Below are 22,305 nucleotides of genomic sequence, written 5' to 3' on the forward strand. Positions count from 1 at the left end.
TTGAAAGAAATTTTATATAAAAACGACAATGCATACACTGTCAGCATTAGATGAATGATAACTATGCAAAATTTGAATTTGAAATTCAATTTTGACACACATGTTATGAATCTAACGATAATAATGTATATACTGTTAATGTATATAAGATTTATTTAAAAAAAAATGAAGAATGTAAGAGAGAGCGCTTTGCCCAGCATCATCCTCAAAACTGACATGCTTGTAATGTAACCACAGTGGTGTTTAACTCGACCATTTTCCAGAAATCCCTAGGTGAGATCTGATAAAGAAAGATTAAAAGAGAGAGGTAGAATAGAACCGACGGACAGGCAGACACAAGAGGAGATATCCAATGCAGAAGTGAGCAGAGCAGGTCCATGGGGAATGCGGAATTTTTAATTGCAGTAATAGGCCAGAGGGTGCGCTCCTGAGATCAGTAGTGTTCTTGACAGTTGGTAAAAGCAGGGGAAAGAAAAATAGTAAAAGAGTAATATAAATTACCTTTGTGAAAAAATCAACCGCTAATGATTGGTAACACTTTTTTTCTTTTTGCTGACTTCGAATTTGAATTTTTGCCAGCACGAAGTTGAAGTTGCAGGACAAGGTAGTAATTCACAAGGATGAATGAATGGGCAAGGTTTTTAAGTAGTTGAATGTAATTGTCCAATTTGTTTTTATCATAAGTAAAAATCTGCTCTTGCTATTGCTACGATTTTCTACGGAAAAGAATCTGTGCAGTAAGTTCAGCAGAGCGAATTGGTAATGGTATACAAGCCTTTTTGTCGAGGTAATAATTCTGCAAGGACAATGGATCATTTAACTTGACGACCGCCTTAATATGTAGACAAAATCACGCATGGGAAGGGAATCAAGTATGGAAAGGCCGGGGGTGAAATTATAAGAAAAAGAGACAGTAGTAATAATAGAAAAAGATTCGTTGTACTAAAGTAGGAACAAATGGATGGAGGTTTTGGTACAGACAAATGACGTCGACACGCAGCTGCATGGGGTTGACCGATTGGTACCAGAGGGAGAGGGAGAGGCTCTCTCACGCGTGGGGGGCTTTTGCCAGGATTTTGTTTCGTCTTCTTCTGTCCGCCACCACCCGCACCCCAGCGCCAGGCCCTTCCCCACAATGCCTCACGTTATTACTGTTTGCCTTTTATTTTATACTCCTTAGTAGTAAAAATTTTCTTTTGCAGCTTCTGCTGTTCTGCGCGGTGGGAACTGGAATTGGTCTCCTTTACTTTCTCCCTTCGCAATAAAAGGAGCTGCAGGAAAAAGCTACACATCAACGTCACAGACGGTTAATTTCTTCCGACGATTTTGAATGGAAAATGCTTTTAAGATGTTTCAATTAGCTTTAGACTGCCAAATGCCCAGCTTCGGTATTCTTTCTATAGCTTGCCTACGCCTCCCAGGACTCCTGTGTTTACAGAAGAATCCGTGAAAGAAGAAAGCAAAAAAAAAAAAAGAAGTGCCAGTACTTTCTCCAGCCACCAAGAGAAAGTCCATAATCAAGAGACAAAAACATTTGTTGTTGAGGCAAAATTTTTTTTTTTTTTGTCAATTATTATATCTTACTCTAACCTGTACTAGAGGATAGCTCAACTGGGTTAAGAAAGTTAGAAAGAGAGGATCTTATCTCAAGACCAAAAGACAGTGCACTGCTTTTGAACTCGCAGCATCCAGTTAAACTTGGTACTTTATATTTTATCTAGTGGCCAATTCATTTAAACAGAGTTGATTTACTAATCATCCATTCCTTAGTAAAAGTAAATAAATGGCAATAAACTTGTATATTCTGTTTCTGTTTCTCCGTAGTAAGGCCTTAGTATACCATATCTCCTCTGATTCGGTGTACATACTCTACTGCCCTCAGAGAAGTGGTTTATACTTTATAGTCAGTAGATGCCTACGAGAGCGTTGAAATTACCTAGATGAAGCTAATGCATATGGTATAAAATATGCAATGCAAGTTGTCCGATACTTACAAGTTTACTTATATAGATAAATATATCTGCACTTACCCAAAAAAAATGATTTAAGAATTTGCACTCCCTCCCTCTCCGGAACAATCGTCCGTTCGAATGTTTCTATCCATGTTTAATAAGTGTGTGAACAAATTGAAACTCATCGGTCATCACATACGTCTTACCTTGTAAATATCAAGGTGTGACCACTACATCAAAATTACTTTGGTGGCACATCCGTCCGGGGCTTAACAGTCTGGACTTGAGGACCTCAACAACTGCCCGAAGGCGTTCATGGGTCCAGATGGGACATTTTACTATAGTTCGGTTTGAGCCACTATATTCAAGCGCCCCATCGTCATTTTATGTAAATTCCCTTTAAAATGGTTAAAATTAAGACCACGTCAGCTAAGTCCCTAACTGGAGCGTCAATTGTCAACCAGCGTCTGACAAAGTTTCCCCAAAATGGAACGCTGCCAACCCGGAGAATCACTCAGAAGGCCCATGTCGGTTGCAGACGAATACGATCAGTTAATAATGCATCTTCCTCGTGTTAACTGGACACATATCACTATTATAAATAGCAAAAATGTTGCCCTAAAAAACAAAAAGAATACAAGAATATCAAGAAGCAAATAAGACCTTTTCTTCTTCCTTTAAAAAAAAAAAAAAGAAGACGTTGAGAGACCTAAGCATGGCATTACGTCAGTTTTAATGGTAGCTTTATGATCCTTGGTCCACAACATTATGACCGTCAATGAACAATGCAACTATCAATCAAGAATTACCTACCTTCATTAGCTAGCAATCCACAAAATTCTCTTATTGAAATGATCTTACTAAAAACACGAGGGCCCACTGAGCTGAGCGGAGATCTTCAGGAAGATTTCCATTGGTTATCATCATCAAAATTAATCTCCTCTTCTGATCTAACTCTGCCTGAATTATCCAGCAGCAGTGAGTGGCCCAGCAGTTTGCCAAGAGGCGCGTGTAAATTAGCAGAGAACCAATTCGGAATATCAAACGCACCCTCTGAAAAAGTAGCAATGGCTTTTCTTTGTTTTGGGCTGTATAAACGGCCCTCCTCAATGTCAAATGAATTTATACCTTTTTCGAAAGGAAAGTGAAAAATGCGACTGTGAGATGAACGGTCTTTGCCATAGAACTCGCTCAATGATGAGCGTTCCCATCCTAAATCATAGTTCCGTCCTCCAGAAAATAGGAGTGCTTCAGAATGATCCTTCCTGCCGGATTCCTCTTGGCAATCGAGGCCAATAATTTGCTCCTCGAGAAGGACACAAGTATCCCGATGTTGTGCCATAATAAAATCCTGTGGGTTAAATGATCGGAACTGGTTGGCTGGTACAACTGCATAATTTTCTTGACGATCCCTTTGATTTTCATGCCAGTGAGCACCGGTTGAATGAGTACATGACAACAAATTGGACGCCAGAGTATAATCTGAACACAAAATAGATGTATTTTCAATATTAGTTGCATCAAGGCTATCATCAAATGTCTGCTGGTAAGCAACACCTGACGATGTTGCCACTGCCGAACAAAAGGTCGGCTCTTTCTCCTCGTCTACATCCCAGCGAAGCAAAAGACTTCGTGGTTCTCTTCTCCGAGGTTCATTAGAATTATGGACTCCGTCCAATTCTTGCAAATGATCAGAACTAACAGATTCATAATTATGAGAAGACAGGCAACAAGATGGATCTCTAGCTCTGAACAAACTTTTCATAGCTTTATCATCGAAACAACGATTCAAATTCACCTTTTCATCGAGGAAATAAGTTTCTGCATTGCATCCTATTAAAGGAATGTTGGAAGCGCTGACATCCCACTTAGAGAGAACACTGTCTGGTGGATGGCCAGACCAATATTCGGGAAAATAATCAGTCCAACGTGATGTATATTCAAATTCAGTTGTATTTCTTGTCTGAATTTCCTCTTCAGCATCTAATCCAGGGACAGCAGCTAACCTATAATTGGTGTCAAGCACCCCTTCTTGGCAGCGCTGCCAAACAAGAAATTGGGAAGTAATGAATGGCAATTTAGGATTTTCATCTGTACAAAGAGGACAACCAATCATACCGCTTTCTTGTTGCCATTAGGAAGGAGGCGATTGAGCAGTACAGAAGCCAAGTCAAACCTGAACATTTTCTCAGATGAATCCCATGAAGCATTTTTCATAATGTGTAAGAACACATAGACAGTAAAACGTCTGACCAGTTAGAACTGCATTGTCCAACTACGGGAAATGTATCTGCAACCAATTGACGTAATTTCTGTCTCTTGATTGAAAAAATTCCAGTGCCAGCATTCTGATTCCCTGAAAATAGGTGCACAATTTGTTTCTAAAAATGACGATGTTTTTAGTAAGATGTGGTGCCAAATTTACATGTTGCAGCCATTGGCATATAACTCTCAAGGCTCAAAATATCCATACAATAGATCACTTGATCAGGCAAAAAGAGATGCGGAAATTCAAACTAGCATGTTAGCAAACCGTGATGTACAGAGTATAGGAGGTGTCTGACAAGGCAAACTTGCTATACTCTCAATATTAGAGAGAAAAGGAGGGGGCAACAAAGTCTGACGTTTTAGCTATAAGGAATCAACAGCAAAAACTCGAATATATTGTTGTCATGCAATTATATTGTGCCTTTTCTACTCCAATGTTAACAAGTTACTTCATGAGTGGCATCACACATTCATGTGTTTCTACAGTAATAAGTGTGGACAGAAACGGTGCAGTAGAATCCACGAGGGAAAAAGTGGAAAACCTCGTGTCTTTTGCATTTTCGATTTGCTATATGATTAAGAATTTGTAGGTCTATCAAATTAAGACTGCAGCAAGCATAACATGTTCCCTACTGTTTGAGCTTAGTGCGCACCTGAGTGATTTGATGCCCTGGCAAAGGGAGAGAGCACCAAATTTTTACCGTCAGGTGTAACATTAGTGCAAGCAAAGGAGGACCTCTGTTTGATCCCTTTGAATTCATCTTCTGTGTCAAAACAAAATTTAACAAGAAGGAATAATACTAGCAAGATTGGAGAAAGAATGAAAATTCAAGACTATTTATGACACACCTCTACTATTTAGTCCATAGACATCATTAGGTTCAGCATGCATTGGTGGTGAGAGGAATGAGAATTGGCCAATTGGTCTTTCACTTTCTGATCGAAGCGAAGATCTCAGGTTTCTATCAGCATATTTGAGCATGTTCGGAGGGGTGGAAGTATCTGGGAAATTTAAAAGAAAAAAATACAAGCAATTAATTAACTGCTGAAGATTAAGCAAAGATGCTAGCCAAAATCAAAAGCTGTTGCCAGTTTTCTGAGGAAATCAAAACAGATCAATAGTGCATCCAGATTCAAAGCAAAAAAAAAAAATGGAGGAGCGACCTGTGCTGTTTCGATCATTCGCTGTTGAAGCCTTCGGTTGATAAGTACCATCTTTATGCAGCGGGCGAGAATAATAACCGCCAATGTCCTCCTTCAATTTCTTAAAAAATGCAAATTCTGAGGTCTTTGGAGCATCAGCTGCATAGTTCAATTGCTTATAACATATCTCTTAAATAGTAAAAAGACAAAAGGAAAACAGATCGGTTATAGTAACTTCTTTTTTTCCAAAAAAAAAAAAAAGGAATCGTTACTTCTCGGCGGCTGGGTCTGTTCAGGAAGCGTGAATTTCACTCTCTTCGCCTTGTTCATATCTGAGACTGAAAACACCAGCATCACAAACGATATCCAGAATCAAAGACAGATAGAGAACCTTAAAAAAAAAAAAAACAAAAGGAAAGTATCCAAATGACAAATGAATTTGGATAAAAATTTAATCAATCATAGTAGTACCATTTTGGTCGATGGATCCGCGATTTTCAGAAATGGCGGCTACGTTTAATGGAGGTTTCGGGATCGTCGCTCGGTTTTTAGGATTGGTTTTGAATGTTCGAGCAGTTGACTGTCTTCTCATGATTGCTTGCTCGTCGGACTTGTAACAAACCCTAATTCCATGACCATCACTCCGGAGTCCGGACTTCCCGGTTCCGTTTGGTTTCAGAAACGATTAAAATGAAATTAGGCGCCAAATAGTCACGTGAATGGGAGGTGCATCTTATCTTAAATTTCTGATTTATGAAGCACGCAATACGACGTCACTTGCTTCTTCCCAATTATTCTATTTTTTTTTTTGGAAAAAAATTTATACTAAACGGCAATACAATTTAGCGACAGAAATAAACTAAAAAATGATTCACCCTTTTAATTTTAAAGACTTCATATTCGTGTTTATCGTTTTAAAAATATCGTGATTTTTAATCACTTTTTTATAGATGGACTATTTTTTTTTTGGTTGGAGGACAAATGGTTATTTAAGAAACAGAAATACTAGAATACTAAGAATAGTACTGAAAATAGTAGTATTATATTTTCAAGAAAAAAATAATATTAATTAAGAGAAAAAAGCAAGCTCTTAAGTCACGAGGGCATGGCTTCCTAGCTTTGATAAAATGGAATTGAATCATTTTTGGTTGAATCAACTCTTTTAATAAAGAAATCAGAATTAAATTACTAACTCTTAATCCCAGTAAACCTCAAAAGCCTCTCATTGGTTGAATCAACTCAATGGTATAAATTTTTGCATTTCCCTCCTCGGGCAACTCAATGCAAGCAATACGCTACAAATTATTTTTGTTTTTCTTTTTGACTTGGGAGGCTATTCCATGCAAAAAAAAAAAAAATATTTTGAAAAAGGGCAGGGCAGCATTATCCAAAACAAGGGGATATGGTAAACAGGTGGCGATGCATGAGTGGGTGGAAGAATGACGGGGCTTTTCTTGATTGATCATCGTCCAGGAAAAAGATATCCCATTAACTCAAAGCCTCTCAGTTCTTACTCTTATCGCTAATAATTCCTTGATCTTTTGCTCCACCCATTGTCAGAGCAACCATTGCTACTACAGTCTAGAGCTAAAAGAATTTGGTATCTTTGGTGGTCGAGAGAGGTCTACAGGGATGGCGAGCTGCAGCATGGCATCTGCTGCATCAGCTTTTGGTTTAACACCAAATGCAGTCAGCTCCAACACGAGCACAGCCCACAAGAGCACTTTTCTCTTCTTGCTTCCTTCCAAGAACAACGCCACCAGCTGTACAAGGCTTGTCGTACGCGCCTCCGAAGAGACAGCACCAGCCGCAGCTGCTACTGCACCGGCTGAACCTGCAGCTCCCGCACCTCAGGCTGCCAAGCCACCTCCAATCGGACCCAAAAGAGGAACTAAGGTCAGTTCCAGAACTAGTACTATATCTGCACATTTATCAGCTTATGAACATGTATTGATGAGTAAGAAAGAGTTGAACACTTGAACGTGAGGTGATCATCATATTTTTTCCAAGGCAAATTACTTGAAAAAGCTTTTGAGATTCAGGCACAGACACAAGATCATTTTGGTTTGGATATGTTCTTCAATGAATCTTCCAGGCAACTGATACTCCTTGCAGTCCTCAAATAATAATAATGTTTCCATCTCTATATCCATCATAATAACTCTCAGCCAAATCCGAGAAAGAATTTAAAATCATGGACCTGATTTGCTTATAAACTGTCTCAACAGGTAAGAATCCTAAGGAAGGAGTCATACTGGTACAAGGGCGTGGGATCGGTTGTAGCTGTTGATCAGGTAAGGTGTCGTGAGAGCTACTAGTGTTGATTTTTATGGAGTTTGAGTCTACTCTTTCACAATCACAAGTAATTAATTAACACGTTTTACTTGAAATGTGACAGGACCCCAAGACTCGCTATCCAGTTGTTGTGAGGTTTAACAAAGTGAATTATGCTAATGTATCTACCAACAACTATGCATTGGATGAAATCCAAGAAATTGCATAATGCCCTATGCCTTGAATGTTATACCCCCCCCTGTATTTGTTCGGCCTCTTATATAGCTGTGTGTTTGTGAATGTGTTAAACAGTTAATGACACTCTTTCGCAGTTAGTTCTTGATTTTCCAAGTACTGTCTGTGTACCTTCAACTTCTTGTTCTTTTTATTAATTTTCTCTTTCCTTTTGAAGTGAGCATTTTTTAAGCATGTTTAATCACTGATCTTGGACTCAAATGTAAGCATTTGCAAAACAGATTCCTGGCTCTGTTCCGTCTCAAAACGACTCATATTCAAGCATATAGACATAATAGTTACAGGGAGAACCTTGACTGCTAAAGTGAAAAGCTACCAAATATTCATCGAGAGAGAGAGACGGAGGGAGGGCTGGGGGTGCGGCAATCAATAAGAAACGGATCAAAGTGGCGAATATTCTCCCCTCCTCTGTCTTTACTAAGAAGAGTTGTTTTCTTTCTCTGAAGCTTAAAAGGGAAATGGTTTATATCATCCTACTTGCTATGCCCTTCAACATTTTTGATCCTTTATGGCGAGAACAGAAGGCAGACGTGTTATTCACAATTACAAGCAGCTAAAAACTCTCTTAAATTAGCAGAACAAACAGCCTCAGTACGTTCTTGGTTTGCATGTTCTTCAAACAAAATTGAGCCTTGAGGGCTTATTCAACCACCCGATGTTTGAAAATAAATTTGGCTCTCTCTGGAGTTTTGTCAGTGCCAAGACCCCCTTAACCCATATATTTACTAGGAAAGATCTCATATTTTTAATGGTAGTATTTTACTGCCACAGTTTTCATCTGAGCTAAGATAACTGCAACCTACAAGCAGGATGGATTGAAATGACACCAAATCCAAAATTGCGTTGTTATCTGTCTTTTGGCTAATATGCTAATATAATTGCATTCCAACTGCTTCGACTTCAATAACAGGTGTATTATTTCTTGATACTATTACTTACAGTTTGGGCTTGCTAAGAAAATTCAAAGGACGGATGATAGCAAGAATTTCCTTCAGAAGCCTGTTAAATTTACCGGAATTCTGGCTTCGACTTTTGTTTACCACAAAAGCTCCACTTCTCCAACCAGACAAAAAAGAAAGGAGTGACAGCGCTAATTAAAATCCTACTCTTGGATGAAACCCCACTGGGTTATTTAGTTATCCATGACAAGAAGCTGCCACTGGACTCTTTGTTCCCTTCAGAAGACATCCCTTAGACAGCACAGAAGAGTGAACCTACCAAAAAAGTAACATGACCTCTAAGCCGTACAGGAAGTTCACTGCTTAATGGTGAGAACATCCACTCATTGACTCCCTTGCTCCTCAATCCATAATGGAAAAAGCGGAGTAATTTCATGAAGGAAACTAATAAGGCAGCTAATCCATTATTGAAGTGCTATGGCCTATCTTTTATTTAAATAACAAATGGAATTCTTGTCTTTGTCCAATAATACATCTTGCCATCCTATCAAAGAGGAAAACCGGGGAGGGGGGGGGGGGGAAGAAAGTGAATAAAATAACATTTCAAAAACAAAAAATTAAGCTCTCAAGCAAGTAAATAGGAGGTATTGTACCAAGAAATTAAAACATCAGGTAAAAATCACCTATCTCAAAGTACTCTTCCATCCATGCCATCAAGAAGGCCTGACCACATTCCCTTTACTGGAGGCAGTTGTGCAACAAATGCATTCCAGGGAGGGTAACCAACTCCACTTCCCCTGACCCGGCCATCCATCCGGAGAGATAGATACCTTTAAATCAATGTGCAAAGCATCTTATCTTTCCAATAGATGTTCTTTAAATTGTGAAAAAAGAGTATACCAATTTATGATCCATCTCATGCATTGGTAACAATTAATGTCTATCAAAAAAGACACATGAAGAAACTGGTTTAACTAGAATAATACGTATAACTGAGATGAGCAGAAAGGTGAAACTAGTGTTTGAGTAATCACCAGGTCAAAAAAAGTGATAAGTTACTGAAGACTTACACAGGAGATTCAGGGGAAACACCCGCTAATTTCTTTTGTTCAGCCAGCCACCTAGTGCAAATAAACATCAAAATGAGAGTAGCTTCATTAATTTATTATATCTAAAAAATCCCCATGACATATGAGGCTCATCATGTGTCACCACTAAGAGAGAGAGAGAGAGAGAGAGAGAGAGACAATGCGTGTGCATGCACATGGCTTGTATTCAAATTAATTTGCCACCAAATGGTCACTTACTCAGACCATTCAGTGGCATAAACAGGAGCCAGTTGCCAGAGCCTTTTCCTTTTGGCAATAATCTCCTTCAGCTCCTCACTATCTTCAAATTCAAAACTTGGTGAATTCCCATCTGTAGCAAAGGGCACTACAAGCACACCCCTTTCCACGAGTCGATCAGTAAAAGGTTCACTACTTTTGAAAGAGTCTGCAATAAAAGATGCAGGACCAGCAAGGATTACAAGACGTGCAATCCCTCTAAAAGCACTCACAGGAAGAATTCTCTTCTCATCCACACGAATTCTGAGATTTGAGAGGCTTTCCTCTCTTGAGAGTTTGGCCAACTGAGCATTTTTAGCGGTGTTCTCCCTGTAATAAAGTAAAGCAAAAACGGATACAGCTCCAATGTCAATGCCAAGACCTTTAAGAATATCAGGGACTTCAGCTGCTCTTGATGGATTAGAAAGAGCAGCTATTAATTGAGTGGTGGCTATCAGTCCTCCAAGAGCACCACTTGCAACAAAGGCAAGATAAAAGAACATCCGAACAGACCGAAATGGAGAGAGGACTTCACTTCGTATTTTGGCTGTAGAACTGAATAACAAACAAAATGATGATTGCAAGGAGGCTTCACATGTAAAAGAGAACCTGAATGCAAAAGCATTTGAATATAACAGAAAAGGCCAGGTGTAAAACTGAAACCGTGGATAACAATATTCATAAAACACATCCAGTTAGAAATGTCCTTTTTCACTCATTATCAAAGAAACTAAAAAAAAAAGGAAAGAAATATATGCACAATCAAATCCAGATAAGCTTATACGCCAGTTCCAACTGTCTTATACTAGATGATAAATGACATTCATATTGTACCTTGACCCTTAGTTTTTCTAAACAATCCGTGTGTACCTATGAACATTGACAATGAAATTCTGAAAGGTCGCATGTGGGACTCATAATGCATTCTATGTTCTGAGTAGGGGAATGATATCCTCAAACATTTTTGTGCTTGAGTTTGTCGTAGGCAGCATGTACATTACATTAAAAATTCCAGAATTCCTCAGAGATTTTTGATAGAACTCCATTCAGATTATAACAAGAAAGTCCAAATTGTTTCAGAGCAACTAGTAAGGCCCATAGGTCACAAATGGTTTCCCGGAGAAGAAGAAGTGACGTCTCCAGAGAAGAAGCAGTATGTGCATCTAAACCCATCAAATTATTAGACACCGTACTCCAACATTCTACCTCCCTTTTGAGATTAACAAACGTTAAATGGCTTCTACATCCCCATTTCTTTCCAAGAAAATTATGTTTCCATTCAGGGACAGAGACGTAGAAAAGAATCCAATGGATGTAAGTAGCCTTTCAAACATCATATTACATGTAAAAGCAATTTAAGAAGAACTTGACACGCAATAATTATAAAACGAACCAAAAAAACACTATGCATTTATGAACTGAAAAAGAGGAAAATGAAGAAAAGAAGAGAGTAGGCAAAAGGGACCTGATCTCTGGCTTATTGGAGGCAAAGCAAGTGATTAGCGAAGGTCCAAGACGCCGGGGTTGAACTTTACAAAGTAATCTTTGGTCTACATTACTGAAGAAGAAGGCGAACTTGCGACAGTTGTTGAGATGGCGGGAAAATCCGAGGCATTTTTTATCGAGATTGAGACTGGGACACCCAATCAAAGAGTAGGACGGTTGCGCCGCTGCGGCCATGGCAGAATGGAGCGGCAGCAGGAGATGTAGATGTTATTTTCTACTATAGCTACCAGCTAGCATCAGAAAGATGAGAGTCCTGGCTTAAACGGAGGCAGCCTTGGACGACGGCCGCCCCCACCCAGATAGCAGTAGCAAGTAGCAGCACGTTTTCATTCTCATTTCGGTTCGGGTTGCTTGCGTGACCATCATTCAGCCACGACTCTTATTTTACTTCGCGCGGATTTTGTGTTGTTTTTTGCTTTTTTCCTTTCGCCGGAAATTTGTTTTCCTTTGTAAGTTGTAACGACCATCAAGTCCTCACCAAGTCCCTTGTTTTAAGGTTTTATTTTATCACCAAAACTATACATGGGAGAAATTAAAAAATAAAATAAAATGAACCAAAGAAAAATCTTCGTCGTGATATTGAGAACTCCATGCTAGAATGATATAACGTGAATGAACAATTTTGCAATTCATCTGGATGAGCTGTTTTTGAGTGAGATGTTTTTTGAGTTATTATATATTACTATAACATTGTATTTAAAAAATTTATTTTTAAAAAAACAGCAAATCCAAACGGACCGCTATTTCTGGAAAAAAAACTAATTGTCCCTCAAATTGAAAATTTCTGCGACAATTAACAAAGTTACCCGAAGGCATGATTAAATAGTACAATTTAGGCGCCACAGCAGGAAAGGGGCTTCAATTTCTCTTAGCACAAGCGCTACCAAGAAATCATCACGCAAGCTTAGATCAGGGAAACAATTAATGAAATCCCTAGTAACCCTTGGAACCAAAGCTTACTAATTCTTTCAAAAGAATGAAGGGACTTAGGATAACATCAGCAGAAAATGTAGCAACCCTCGAAAACAAAGCTTATAGTATACATGAGCAACAGATGACATCAAGTCAAGAATGCAGTTGCTTTCTTGGGAGGCCGTACATGTGGAGAGAGTTCTTAAATGTCGATATCGCCAAAAGGTGACGCAATGAAACACAAAAGAGAGCACTGTTCAATTCTCCACCTGCAAAGTTGCGATTTTGATCAAACCCCACATCTCTGGCACCATAAGACTATCCTTCTTCGTGTTTTCATTACAACACACAAGCGGTTTTAGTGGCCATGGGATGAAACTGCATGAGCAATATGAGATATGATGGAAGTACCACGGCGTGGGTAGAATTATAGCCAAACGATAATTATTTTGGACTTGATCAACTCTGTTTACCCAATAACTGATCTTTTTTATTCAAACTGAACTTCTGTTTCTGTGGACAGAGACGAGAATATGTTTTACACTCAGAGCTATGAAATTCAAGAAGATACATGGCATGTTTTCTCGTCAAGTCAGAGGGAGTCAGGAAGGTGATTATAGAAACTAGATTTCTGTCTTCTTGGCGCTAGCTTCTGATAACAAGGATTCAAGTTCTCCTCTCCGGTGTAGCTTAACAGTATCTGCACCATGAGACAACAAGAGAAAACCAAATCAAGCCTTTTCTGCTGCTATTTCACTTCAGGAATTAAAAACTTCCGTCAGGCATAAACCTCCAAATGAGTTACAAAATTAATCACGCATCAATCCAAGTTTATTTCACTTAACAAAATGCAGCAAGTGATCTTCTTCCTAACTTGAACATTATGCACTCTAAGAAACTCTACCACTCATCTAATGATTCATTAGAACATCAAATACCCCTATTTTAGCCTTTGAACCTTCTTCTCATCCATTGGTTTCAATTCAAAGATTCAAATTACTCTCGCTTAAGAGTTGATATTAGGAAACAAAAGCATAAGCATAAAATTGATTGCTGGAAAATCCACCCTAGAATGCAAATCTCAAATTAATAGGTTCAAGTGTTCCAAAATTGCTGAAGAGTAGTGGTCCTTAGTACAGAGAATCTACATCAGGACAATGATATGGTAAAAGCATGCAGAAGTCAGCACATGAATAACCCTGTCAAAACATGCAGAAATGAACACCGGACTACATGAATTTCACTTTTTCCATTATAAGTGCAACATATTCATTACTGAAGGGAGAATTTTCAAATGCCATACCTGTGCAACCACCAATATGTTCGCCGCCTGAAAAAAAGAGAAAAGCACTCATTTGATTGAATTGCTAGCTAAAAATATGTAAAGAAAGACTAAAATTAGGAGAAAGAAATGAATCTCATTTATATGGTTAAATTTGTCTTTTCTTATTGACTGGTATTTACTCCCCAATCTTTCATAAAAAAAATTTAAATACATTATCATCATAGTCCTGGAAAATGCTTTCGCTTATACCATTCTTATCTCTTAGGTGTAACATGGCATGGTAACTTTTTCCTCAGAAAACAGCTATAACATGCTTAATGTTATTTGTATGCACAACGGTTAGGTCACTCAACAGAGCAAAACATCGCAAAATTTGACTGTAAAAATATATCCATGTGCTAGGATGTTGCAAGACAGCAGCACTTGCAAAGCTTACCAATGAATACATTAGGAACAGTATGTTGTCCAGTAAGCCTTTCTAGCACCTTCTGCAGTTGTGGTCCTTGAGGTCCTGGAAGCAAGAACAATACATGAATCTGAACTTAAAAGATCAAGGTTCCTTTTTCTTTTTTTAAAAAAAGTATACAACCTTCACCATAGCAGAACTCATCTGCATCATGGAATAAAAGAAAAACCAAGATTTAACATGCTAAAATTCTGCTTCAAGTTTGATATTTTATTTCTTCTTTGTCCTTATTTCTACAAGAAGAAGAACTCAATATCTTCTAGAATCTTTTCCCTGAATGCCATCAATGACAAGATATTACCAGATGAATCCATAAACAACAACAACCATATACAAGTAGTCTAAAGAACTTCACCAAAACCCCCAAGAACTACAATGTACTGAGATCAAAGTAATATGAGAATTTTAGTGAGAAACAATAATATTTTTAGTAATTACTGCAGACCTAAAAGTACCAGCTAGAACAAAAATCAATCTTTCTCAGGAGCGAAACTGCCAAAACTACAGCCTTGATGATAGATGAAATTACAGCAGGATTGTCTTCCGCTCCTAATATAACTGCCATACACACAATTCAGCCACAAATTCACATGTTGAAAACGATTATGATGCGCAATGTGAGCCACCGATATAACCAGACAGCCCTAAAAGTCCATTTTCATTCTCTGTTGTCAAAAAGCTCAAGCTTGTATGATTCAGGTATCGACTTTCTAACTGTTGAGGTAGTAAAAGGTTTCAACTTTTGCTTCTTATTCCGTATAATGAAGGAAGGCGGAGCAAAAATTCAAAAATTTGGGGGGGGGGGGAAATGCTAAACCGGGTTTACTAAAATAGGATGGTATCCAGAAGAATTCTTCAAAGCATATACAGGACAGAAGCAAAGGAAACTATCATCTTTAAATTTGCAGATATAAGTGAAAGAAGGCCCGAGAAACCTACCCAATTGGTCCAGTTCAATAACAAGTGGTTCGCAACCAAGCTTCTTCAACAAAGTCTTCACCTCAGAAGAGTACCTTCATGACAAAATCCACCACTACGCCATTTCAAAATTCCATAAAAACTAGTAACAAAATTTAACCTTCAAATGATATCAACAAGAGTTACAGCTGAGATACACTCACGAGCACCAGGTTTTGGAGTAAACCACAACTGGGTTTTCGGTGATAGTCGTTTTCACAGTCTCCTCTAATCGGGACCCGAAAGAAGCCGCCATGGCTCGAACCTTAGTGGTCTTCCCAACTCTTCTGGGGCCATAAAAGTCGATTCTTGATTTGCTGCTGAGCGGTGTCACAGAGCTGGTGTTGAAGAAAGCGCAAGAATTGGGGATGTGAAAATGCGGGAGACTGTGAGGTTGAGAAGAAAAAGTGAGAAAGCTGAAGCCTCCTCGGGGAGGAGTAGTAATCAGATGAGACGCGCCAGCCATTGAAGAACTTAAGCCCTCTGCTGGTGTTCTTCTTCTCCTCGTTCTTGATGCACTTTTCTGCTCGTAATTATTTGGCCAGTTTCACGGTCAGGTTCACTTTTAGTTTCCAAGCCATATCCCACATCGTCTTCCTCGAAGAAGGACTAGATTTATTAATAAATTACTGAAGTCATGGCCAGTCGCCGAGCTCAGTAGCGTGGGCTTGTCACCAAACGGGGCTTTGAAGTGACTGAATAGCGGAAGCGAGGGCTCTAGGGCCACTTGGGCTCTCTAGCCAGTTAATCCACACTCGCAAACCCCCAGCTTACTATGTGGAATGGGCCGAGTGTAACCCTTTAATGACTGATGTGGAGGCTTCTGCTAAACGATCACTTTGCATTCTCCCAAAGCACTAAAGAGAGAGCAACTATTAGTTCAAAACTTATTTGTTTGTATCATAATTATATCTTTGAACGTATTTTTTATTTTTTTATTTATCTTTTTATCTCATATATATTACAACACAAAAAATATTAAAGTAATTATTTCAAATAATATTCTAAATAATCTACCTTCCACCCCTCATCTTCAGTTCAATAAAGATTTGAAACCTTATAAATAGTAATATCAAATGTATAGCCCAAAAAAAAAATCACTTCATCTAAGAAAAAATGTGCAAAACCTACCATTTTATTGTGATTAACCTTAAAACAAATTATTCTCAAATTGATACACTTAAGAAAAAGGCTATTAGTTTAATGTACCACTTTAATACCTCTTCATACTTGAAAGTATTAGCCTTTTGACTATAGAACATTAGCACTGTGTTAAATAAAGAATAAATAGTTACACATTGTTAGGAATTAAGAAATTTATCTACGCACGCTTCATTATTAAAAGCGTGCCACTTTACTAGAAAAGTGAACCACTTCCAAAGGGCGTTGGTAGGGCTGTCAACGGGCCGGGTCCGGGCCGGAATTCATTATTCCGGACCCGGACCCGAATTACTTTGCCGGATCCGGATCCGACCCCGTTTACCCGACGGGTCTTTTTATTCTATGTTCCGGATCCGGATCCGGTGGGTCCCGGATCCGGATCCGGGTCTACCCGAACAAATTTACCAAAATTTATAATTTCTAATAAAAATGAGAAAAAAATATATTTGTAAACTAATTTCTAACTAATGCAAAGAAAAAACCAAATAAGAAAAGAAATCAAATTAACTTTATTAAAATACATCACCCTAATCAAATTATATTGATAAATATATATTTTTTAAATTATTAATTCATTTATATCCGGATCCGGGTCTAATACGGGTCGGAATACTATATTCCGTATCCGACCCGTTTTTTGTTTGACAAAACGGATCCGGATCCGGACCTGGGAAACGGAATTAAATCCCTACCCATACCCGCAATAATTTCACGGATCCGGTCCGGATCCGGGTCTAGACCCGACCCGTTGACAGGCCTAGGCGTTGGGATGGTTTGAATGAAACCATCATTATGACGAGGAGCAACTAGGGTCATTAAATACGAGGGCAATAGTGAGACGAAAACATAGGGGTATATTGGATCCCTGAGTACTATCAATCCAGACGAAACACATGGGGTTTTCAACAAGTAGGGAAGATTAGTCTGTACGTTTGCAACCGAAAGAGAGAAAAAACAAGTCGATGCATCTCTGGGTTGGGCTGGTTGATGTAAATGTAAGACGGCTTAAAATATATGCAGTCCAAAACCCTTCAGGCTTGCCTGGCCTACTTGTCCCATATTATTTAGATCTCTCGTCCCATAAATTGCAACATTAGGCCCGACAAAGGACCCTCGAGTCAAACAAATGTCACGAGCTTAAACATAAGATGAAAGTCCGGTCATCGGTTACCTGTTGTAATCCTCCCTTGGGCCAGTTGGCTCCTTCGAGTAGGAGTAATGTAAATGTTGTCCATTGATCAATCAGAAAGGGGAAAAAAAAAAGAGAAAGGATTAAAGCCTCGGACTAAAACAAAAGCCACTGTTTGGGATTCAGAAAAACCAAAATCAGGAGACAGCCTCCACTGCCAGAACGAAAGGGGTAAGTGCAACCCATGTGGTGAACTTGGTGATTTCAGCTCACCTTAGTAGGGATGTCGAGAACAAGAAGCAGCCAAAGCAGTGGTGAGAATAATGCCAAAGTAGATGAAGACATGAAAACGAGGTCAGACGTTGAAGCTGCAATTTTGAGGTTCGAAAGAAAGAGAGGGATTGATCTGACGATGCCTCGTTGCAATCATGGTTCAAAGACTTGGCCGAGCAGTCACTGGAGTGGAACTTTCCGATACGATACCGAGATGCGATGATTTCGAAATAATGAATTATCGAGAACTCAGCCGAAACGTTTTCGAGATGGATAAAAACAATCGAATCATTCCGAGTTATCTCGAATCAATTCAAATTTTTATTATTTTTACTATTTTTTTAATAATTTTTGTTTATCATATTTTTTTTAATATTAGTCACAATTTTAAAAATATTAAATGTTTTAAAATTGGCGTCTCATCGAAACCGCGACCGATATACAGAAACCAATGTGGAACAGTTCGGGCACGACCGCGACCACGACTTTGAACCATGATTACAATGAAGAGTTGAACTCTGAAATGGGGCCGCCTTAGCGAATACAGAGTAGCATTTTGATCCCATGGCATGGAGAACCACGTGGTATGTTTCACTTAACTATGAGAAAAATGAAGGATAAATAGCACTCGTAAATAAAACATTGGAATTGAATTCATCTTTGTCCCTAACTCTTTTAGCATGAACCGCGAGGGATAAATTTTCTTTTCACCAACTTCTTCTCTAACGTGTTAAGTCTCTAGATAGCGTTTGTTATATAGAACTTTGAAAACCCCAGTCATGTAAACAAGGACTCATAGATCATATTATTATAAGTGAAAGCACTTAGAAGTCATGTTAGATTACAAAGCAAAAACTCACAAAGTCAACGCATCATATTACACAAGACTAATATATAATATATTTTTGCTTTTCCAAAAAACACGCTTTATCATCTCAGTTATGATTCCTTAGCAGGATAAGACAGCCGTTCAAACATCTGGTGTCGTGGTGTAGTTGGTTATCACGTCAGTCTAACACACTGAAGGTCTCCGGTTCAAGTCCGGGCGACGCCATGTGTGGCAACAATTATGCCCAAACTACTTTTGTTTTGGATCCCTTCCTGACAGCAGGACAAACTATTTGTGACCTTGCCCAGTAATCCAGCTCATAAGCATTACACCTAAACCTTTTTATTCCCTTTGTGGCAAATAGTAAAATTGGTCGTTTGAAATCTTTGAAAATCCACCATTATGCCGTGTGAATTGTGATTCAATTTGGCCCAAGCCAGTTCTTGATCACCTTTCTGATAAAAGGGTGCAACCATTTTTGTCATTGAATCCAGCCTCCCCATTCTGATCCCTTTGAGGCAAATTAGATCACTCGGGTCTTTGATTGAAACCCACAATGAGGAGGTTGAGTATTTTTATTCTCTTAGATCACTCGGGTGTTTTGAACTAATGAATGTTGATTGCGCTTTACAGATAAGATTTTTACACCAACACACGGCTGCGCAAGTCCTTCCGTGTGCAACCCCAACAGAAATTTTGCTGTTTCATTCACATGCAGAGTCAAACTCAAAGAGTTTTAACCACTGACGATTAAATGGGCAGACCTTCTTAAATTTAGCGTATTCATCCCTACTCGCTTGACGTTCAACAGCAAGTTGCTGATAAAAAGTTCATTGCTTCTGGAGCTTGGAAAACAAATTGGTTTAGGAATGTAGCTGAAGTAACATTATATTATGTTGTATTATAAGCTCAACTTGGATTGGGGATGTGACCATGGGGATTGAGATAATAATGGCCAAGGCCGAGTTTGGCTTTGGTTATAGGTTATTGCTATCAAGGCATCAAATTTTGACAAGGGCTTTGATGTAGCACCTGAAAGCAATTGATTGATTGATTCGAAGAGGACGTTCCTAGCTTCAGTCTAAATCTCCAACTCAGATTGCTGTAAACAGTTCCCCACTTCACTTCCTATGTTCTTGCTAACTGATCATTTAGAAATCAATACGCTGAAAAAGGACTTGGTCTTCATGCTTCTCTTTTCTTCCTCCAAATTTGTGTACCATAAATTGATGCGCGAATGATTGTATCTTAAATAATAATAATAATAATGATAAAGAAGAACAAAGAAAGAAAGGAAGTTCAAAATGGACAAATTGAATAGTCGAAGATGATTTTCCATTGTAACTTGTCATTGAATGATTTTACATACTTCATGAAGCTCTTGGAGGAAAGTTGTGAAATTGGTGGAAAAAAAAAGAAAAAAAGAAAATGAAAAGCCTCATCATCCTCAGTATACAAAATGCCCGACATACTAAAACACATGGGCTATCAGGAGAGGGCTGGCTAGTCTCTATGTGCTATCTGCATTGTTTATGTATCTTCTACATACACAGTTATATCATACACAGAGTCAAAGTCTCTTTGCCTTATTTGGAAATGGCGAAGGAGTCAGAGAATTATCAAGGTCAGGGAATTCCTAAGCTCCGGTGATCAAAACTGTGAAATGCAACGTCTGTGAGTAGGAACTTTTTGCTTTTTCTGCTTCAAGTCCTCTTTCCAGACTTTGCCAATATCTTGTGCTATTTTCGTAGCATCTGCAGATGCTCCAGAAAGCCCTCTCCTTGTGAACCCAACTGCATATAACCCATCCTTCCCTTTCCAGCCATTTGGGAATGATGATTTTGGAAATCCATCCTTAGAGAAGAATTCAGCCTCCTGCACATCAAAATTTATCAAACTAAGTCAGCACTTTGTTTAAAGAGAAGCTTCTGAATTTGTATTATACTTTTTTTTTATTTATAAAAAATTCTTGTAATGACGACGAAGTAATATGTATCTCTCACCTGTAGCCAGTAGGGAACATTGCTGCTGTATCCTGTAGCCAAAACAACAGCATCAATATTCAGCATTTCACCATCAACAAGTTCAACCATGTCGCATGAGAACCTCCTGATTCCAGGGACTACGTTGATTTCCCCTGATCTAATCTTTTCCAATGCACCAATGTCCAGGACAGGTGTTTTTCCTTTAGTGTTTTTGAGCTGCAGGGGACCAAGTGATGGTCGTTTTAGCCCGTATTTCTCTATGTTTCCGAGAATGAACCATGCCAGAACCAGCAGGAGTTTATCAACCAGCCAAAGTGGTAGCCATTTCAGCATAAACATGGCTAGTTCAAATGTTGATCTGCCGCATATTTCTCTAGGCAAGACATGAACCTGAAGAAACAGAAGCAGAGCAAAGCTCGTCAGACACACAACATTTTGGAATATATTGATCAATGACAAAGTAAAATAAAAATTTTGAACCAGAAAACTCACCGAGCTGCGAACAACCATTGAAGGTTGAGCTTCATGGTTGCAAAGATCGAGAGAAACTTCCATCCCCGAATTGCCACATCCAACAACAAGAACTTTCTTGCCACGGAATTTTTCGCCAGACTTGTAATCACAGGCATGCAAGACCTCGCCTCCAAATTCTTTCAGACCATCAATGTCAGGCACCATGCGCTCTGCGTTTTCCCCGGTTGCTACCACAAGCCACTGGCAGAAGTACTCGACTTCAGAGCGGGTGGAACCATTGGTAGAAACTGTCTTGACTCTCCACAAACGGCAGGCCTCATCGTACTTAGCTGATTGCACACACTCATTGAATTGAGGGTTGATATCAAAGTGGGTGGCATATGATTCTAAGTAGTCAATGAACTGTTTCTTGTTGGGGTACTCAGGGTAATGATCAGGGAAGGGGAACTTAGGAAGTTGGCAGAATTGCTTAGGAAGATGAAGCTTTAGGCGATCATAAGTGCGTTTCTGCCACAAAGATGCAATGCAATCAGTTTTTTCCAGGATGACAAAGGGAATTCCTTGTTCCTTCAGGCAAGCTCCAACTGCCAGCCCCGATGGCCCTGCTCCAACTATCACAGGACCATTTACCCAAACACATCTACGAGCAAGGAAATCAGGGTCCATGAAGTTAAACATTTTGTTTACGGCAAATTCGGTGTTAAAATGTAATGCAGAGGAGGCACTTGTGTAGCGTCTAGAAGCAGAAGTTGATACAGAAAGTGTAGAATATGGGTTTCTTGGATAAGAGAAGTTTTGGTTTCGCTAGAGTAAAATTGAGAAGATGGTTGAATTTGTTTGAATGGAGAGGAAGTGGAGGGGGGGGCTGAAGGGACCTTAAATAGATGGTTTTGCCTCGGAATTTTGAGAAAGGTGCATGTGACTGGAGGTGGGAAGTTAATGCTTTTCGACGGGCCATTCTCAAATCATAAGCCAGAGTCTGCAAAGTATTATTTTAGTCGATACTTAATCATTATACAATAACACCTCATTTAAATTATACTGCATTGATCATTAAAAATGATGAGGGGCTGGTTCTTCATGCATTTTAAAATGGCGTTTGAGAATTAGTAGGAGCACAAGTGATTCTATTCTGTTGCACCCTATAAATTAAAGTGAGAACTAGAAAGAGACCATCCAAACAGTGGTGCCACGCTGATCTTCATCTTCTGT

General features: G+C 39.0%; 5 protein-coding genes and 1 non-coding gene across 11 annotated transcripts; 2 read left to right on the top strand and 4 right to left on the bottom strand.

The window, feature by feature from the left end:
• Positions 1-2,517: 2,517 nt before the first annotated feature.
• On the bottom strand, positions 2,518-6,657 carry LOC140013465 (uncharacterized). Of its 4 annotated transcripts, XM_072062761.1 has the most exons (9): positions 5,835-6,223; positions 5,636-5,701; positions 5,385-5,522; positions 5,070-5,222; positions 4,874-4,984; positions 4,206-4,308; positions 4,071-4,128; positions 3,751-3,993; positions 3,026-3,434 (listed from the first exon to the last, which is right to left on the bottom strand). In XM_072062761.1, the coding sequence occupies exons 1-9, from the start codon at positions 5,953-5,955 to the stop codon at positions 3,165-3,167; spliced, it is 1,263 nt and encodes a 420-aa protein (XP_071918862.1). In that variant the 5' UTR covers positions 5,956-6,223; the 3' UTR covers positions 3,026-3,164. The 4 variants fall into 4 exon arrangements, with proteins under 4 accessions (XP_071918860.1, XP_071918856.1, XP_071918854.1 ...); XM_072062759.1 differs by having other exon boundaries at positions 2,518-3,993; positions 5,636-5,695; positions 5,835-6,657; XM_072062755.1 differs by having other exon boundaries at positions 2,518-3,993; positions 4,874-4,981; positions 5,835-6,227.
• Positions 6,658-6,791: 134 nt separating this feature from the next.
• Positions 6,792-12,078, bottom strand: LOC113714246 (protein LOW PSII ACCUMULATION 1, chloroplastic). 3 transcript variants are annotated; one of them, XM_027238050.2, is made up of 5 exons: positions 11,582-12,078; positions 10,099-10,671; positions 9,862-9,912; positions 9,475-9,621; positions 6,792-7,284 (listed from the first exon to the last, which is right to left on the bottom strand). In XM_027238050.2, the coding sequence occupies exons 1-4, from the start codon at positions 11,794-11,796 to the stop codon at positions 9,480-9,482; spliced, it is 981 nt and encodes a 326-aa protein (XP_027093851.1). In that variant the 5' UTR covers positions 11,797-12,078; the 3' UTR covers positions 6,792-7,284; positions 9,475-9,479. The 3 variants fall into 3 exon arrangements, with proteins under 3 accessions (XP_027093851.1, XP_027093844.1, XP_027093837.1); XM_027238043.2 differs by lacking the exon at positions 6,792-7,284 and adding an exon at positions 7,764-9,335; XM_027238036.2 differs by lacking the exon at positions 6,792-7,284 and having other exon boundaries at positions 9,393-9,621.
• On the top strand, positions 6,996-8,009 carry LOC140013478 (photosystem I reaction center subunit IV, chloroplastic-like). Its single transcript, XM_072062771.1, has 3 exons — positions 6,996-7,259; positions 7,592-7,657; positions 7,762-8,009. Exons 1-3 carry the CDS (start codon positions 6,996-6,998, stop codon positions 7,864-7,866), a joined length of 435 nt encoding a protein of 144 aa, XP_071918872.1. The 3' UTR covers positions 7,867-8,009.
• A 924-nt stretch (positions 12,079-13,002) lies between the features above and the next one.
• On the bottom strand, positions 13,003-15,847 carry LOC140013481 (monothiol glutaredoxin-S10-like). The gene is made up of 5 exons (XM_072062775.1): positions 15,407-15,847; positions 15,225-15,298; positions 14,256-14,330; positions 13,838-13,864; positions 13,003-13,234 (listed from the first exon to the last, which is right to left on the bottom strand). Exons 1-5 carry the CDS (start codon positions 15,706-15,708, stop codon positions 13,158-13,160), a joined length of 555 nt encoding a protein of 184 aa, XP_071918876.1. The 5' UTR covers positions 15,709-15,847; the 3' UTR covers positions 13,003-13,157.
• A 2,938-nt stretch (positions 15,848-18,785) lies between these two features.
• TRNAV-AAC (transfer RNA valine (anticodon AAC)) lies at positions 18,786-18,859 on the top strand. The gene has a single exon. It is a non-coding gene; the product is annotated as a tRNA-Val (tRNA).
• A 1,093-nt stretch (positions 18,860-19,952) lies between these two features.
• Positions 19,953-21,921, bottom strand: LOC113714289 (probable indole-3-pyruvate monooxygenase YUCCA8). The gene is made up of 3 exons (XM_027238075.2): positions 21,112-21,921; positions 20,638-21,009; positions 19,953-20,509 (listed from the first exon to the last, which is right to left on the bottom strand). The coding sequence occupies exons 1-3, from the start codon at positions 21,769-21,771 to the stop codon at positions 20,285-20,287; spliced, it is 1,257 nt and encodes a 418-aa protein (XP_027093876.1). The 5' UTR covers positions 21,772-21,921; the 3' UTR covers positions 19,953-20,284.
• Positions 21,922-22,305: the final 384 nt, after the last annotated feature.

The sequence above is a fragment of the Coffea arabica genome, chromosome 1e (assembly GCF_036785885.1).
Source record: "Coffea arabica cultivar ET-39 chromosome 1e, Coffea Arabica ET-39 HiFi, whole genome shotgun sequence".
NCBI classification, from domain to species: domain Eukaryota; kingdom Viridiplantae; phylum Streptophyta; class Magnoliopsida; order Gentianales; family Rubiaceae; genus Coffea; species Coffea arabica.

Bases quoted from the DNA above. Each gene is read 5' to 3' on its own strand.
- LOC140013465 (XM_072062753.1), bottom strand. From the start codon at position 5,955: ATGAGAAGACAGTCAACTGCTCGAACATTCAAAACCAATCCTAAAAAC. The intron at 4,129-4,205 runs GTCAGACGTTTT...GAAAATGTTCAG, and splicing joins GGACAATGCAGTTCTAACTG to GTTTGACTTGGCTTCTGTAC. The intron at 3,994-4,070 runs GTATGATTGGTT...CTTGTTTGGCAG, and splicing joins CTAATGGCAACAAGAAAGCG to CGCTGCCAAGAAGGGGTGCT.
- LOC113714246 (XM_027238050.2), bottom strand. From the start codon at position 11,796: ATGGCCGCAGCGGCGCAACCGTCCTACTCTTTGATTGGGTGTCCCAGT. The intron at 10,672-11,581 runs GTCCCTTTTGCC...TTTGTTATTCAG, and splicing joins TCCAATAAGCCAGAGATCAG to TTCTACAGCCAAAATACGAA. The intron at 9,622-9,861 runs GTAAGTCTTCAG...ATTGATTTAAAG, and splicing joins GTTTCCCCTGAATCTCCTGT to GTATCTATCTCTCCGGATGG.
- LOC140013478 (XM_072062771.1), top strand. From the start codon at position 6,996: ATGGCGAGCTGCAGCATGGCATCTGCTGCATCAGCTTTTGGTTTAACA. The intron at 7,260-7,591 runs GTCAGTTCCAGA...CTGTCTCAACAG, and splicing joins GACCCAAAAGAGGAACTAAG to GTAAGAATCCTAAGGAAGGA. The intron at 7,658-7,761 runs GTAAGGTGTCGT...GAAATGTGACAG, and splicing joins CGGTTGTAGCTGTTGATCAG to GACCCCAAGACTCGCTATCC.
- LOC113714289 (XM_027238075.2), bottom strand. From the start codon at position 21,771: ATGTTTAACTTCATGGACCCTGATTTCCTTGCTCGTAGATGTGTTTGG. The intron at 21,010-21,111 runs GTGAGTTTTCTG...CTGTTTCTTCAG, and splicing joins CAATGGTTGTTCGCAGCTCG to GTTCATGTCTTGCCTAGAGA. The intron at 20,510-20,637 runs GTGAGAGATACA...TTTGATGTGCAG, and splicing joins ATGTTCCCTACTGGCTACAG to GAGGCTGAATTCTTCTCTAA.
- LOC140013481 (XM_072062775.1), bottom strand. From the start codon at position 15,708: ATGGCTGGCGCGTCTCATCTGATTACTACTCCTCCCCGAGGAGGCTTC. The intron at 14,331-15,224 runs GTAGGTTTCTCG...TCTTGCTTCCAG, and splicing joins TATTGAACTGGACCAATTGG to GACCTCAAGGACCACAACTG. The intron at 13,235-13,837 runs GTATGGCATTTG...CTCATGGTGCAG, and splicing joins ACATATTGGTGGTTGCACAG to ATACTGTTAAGCTACACCGG.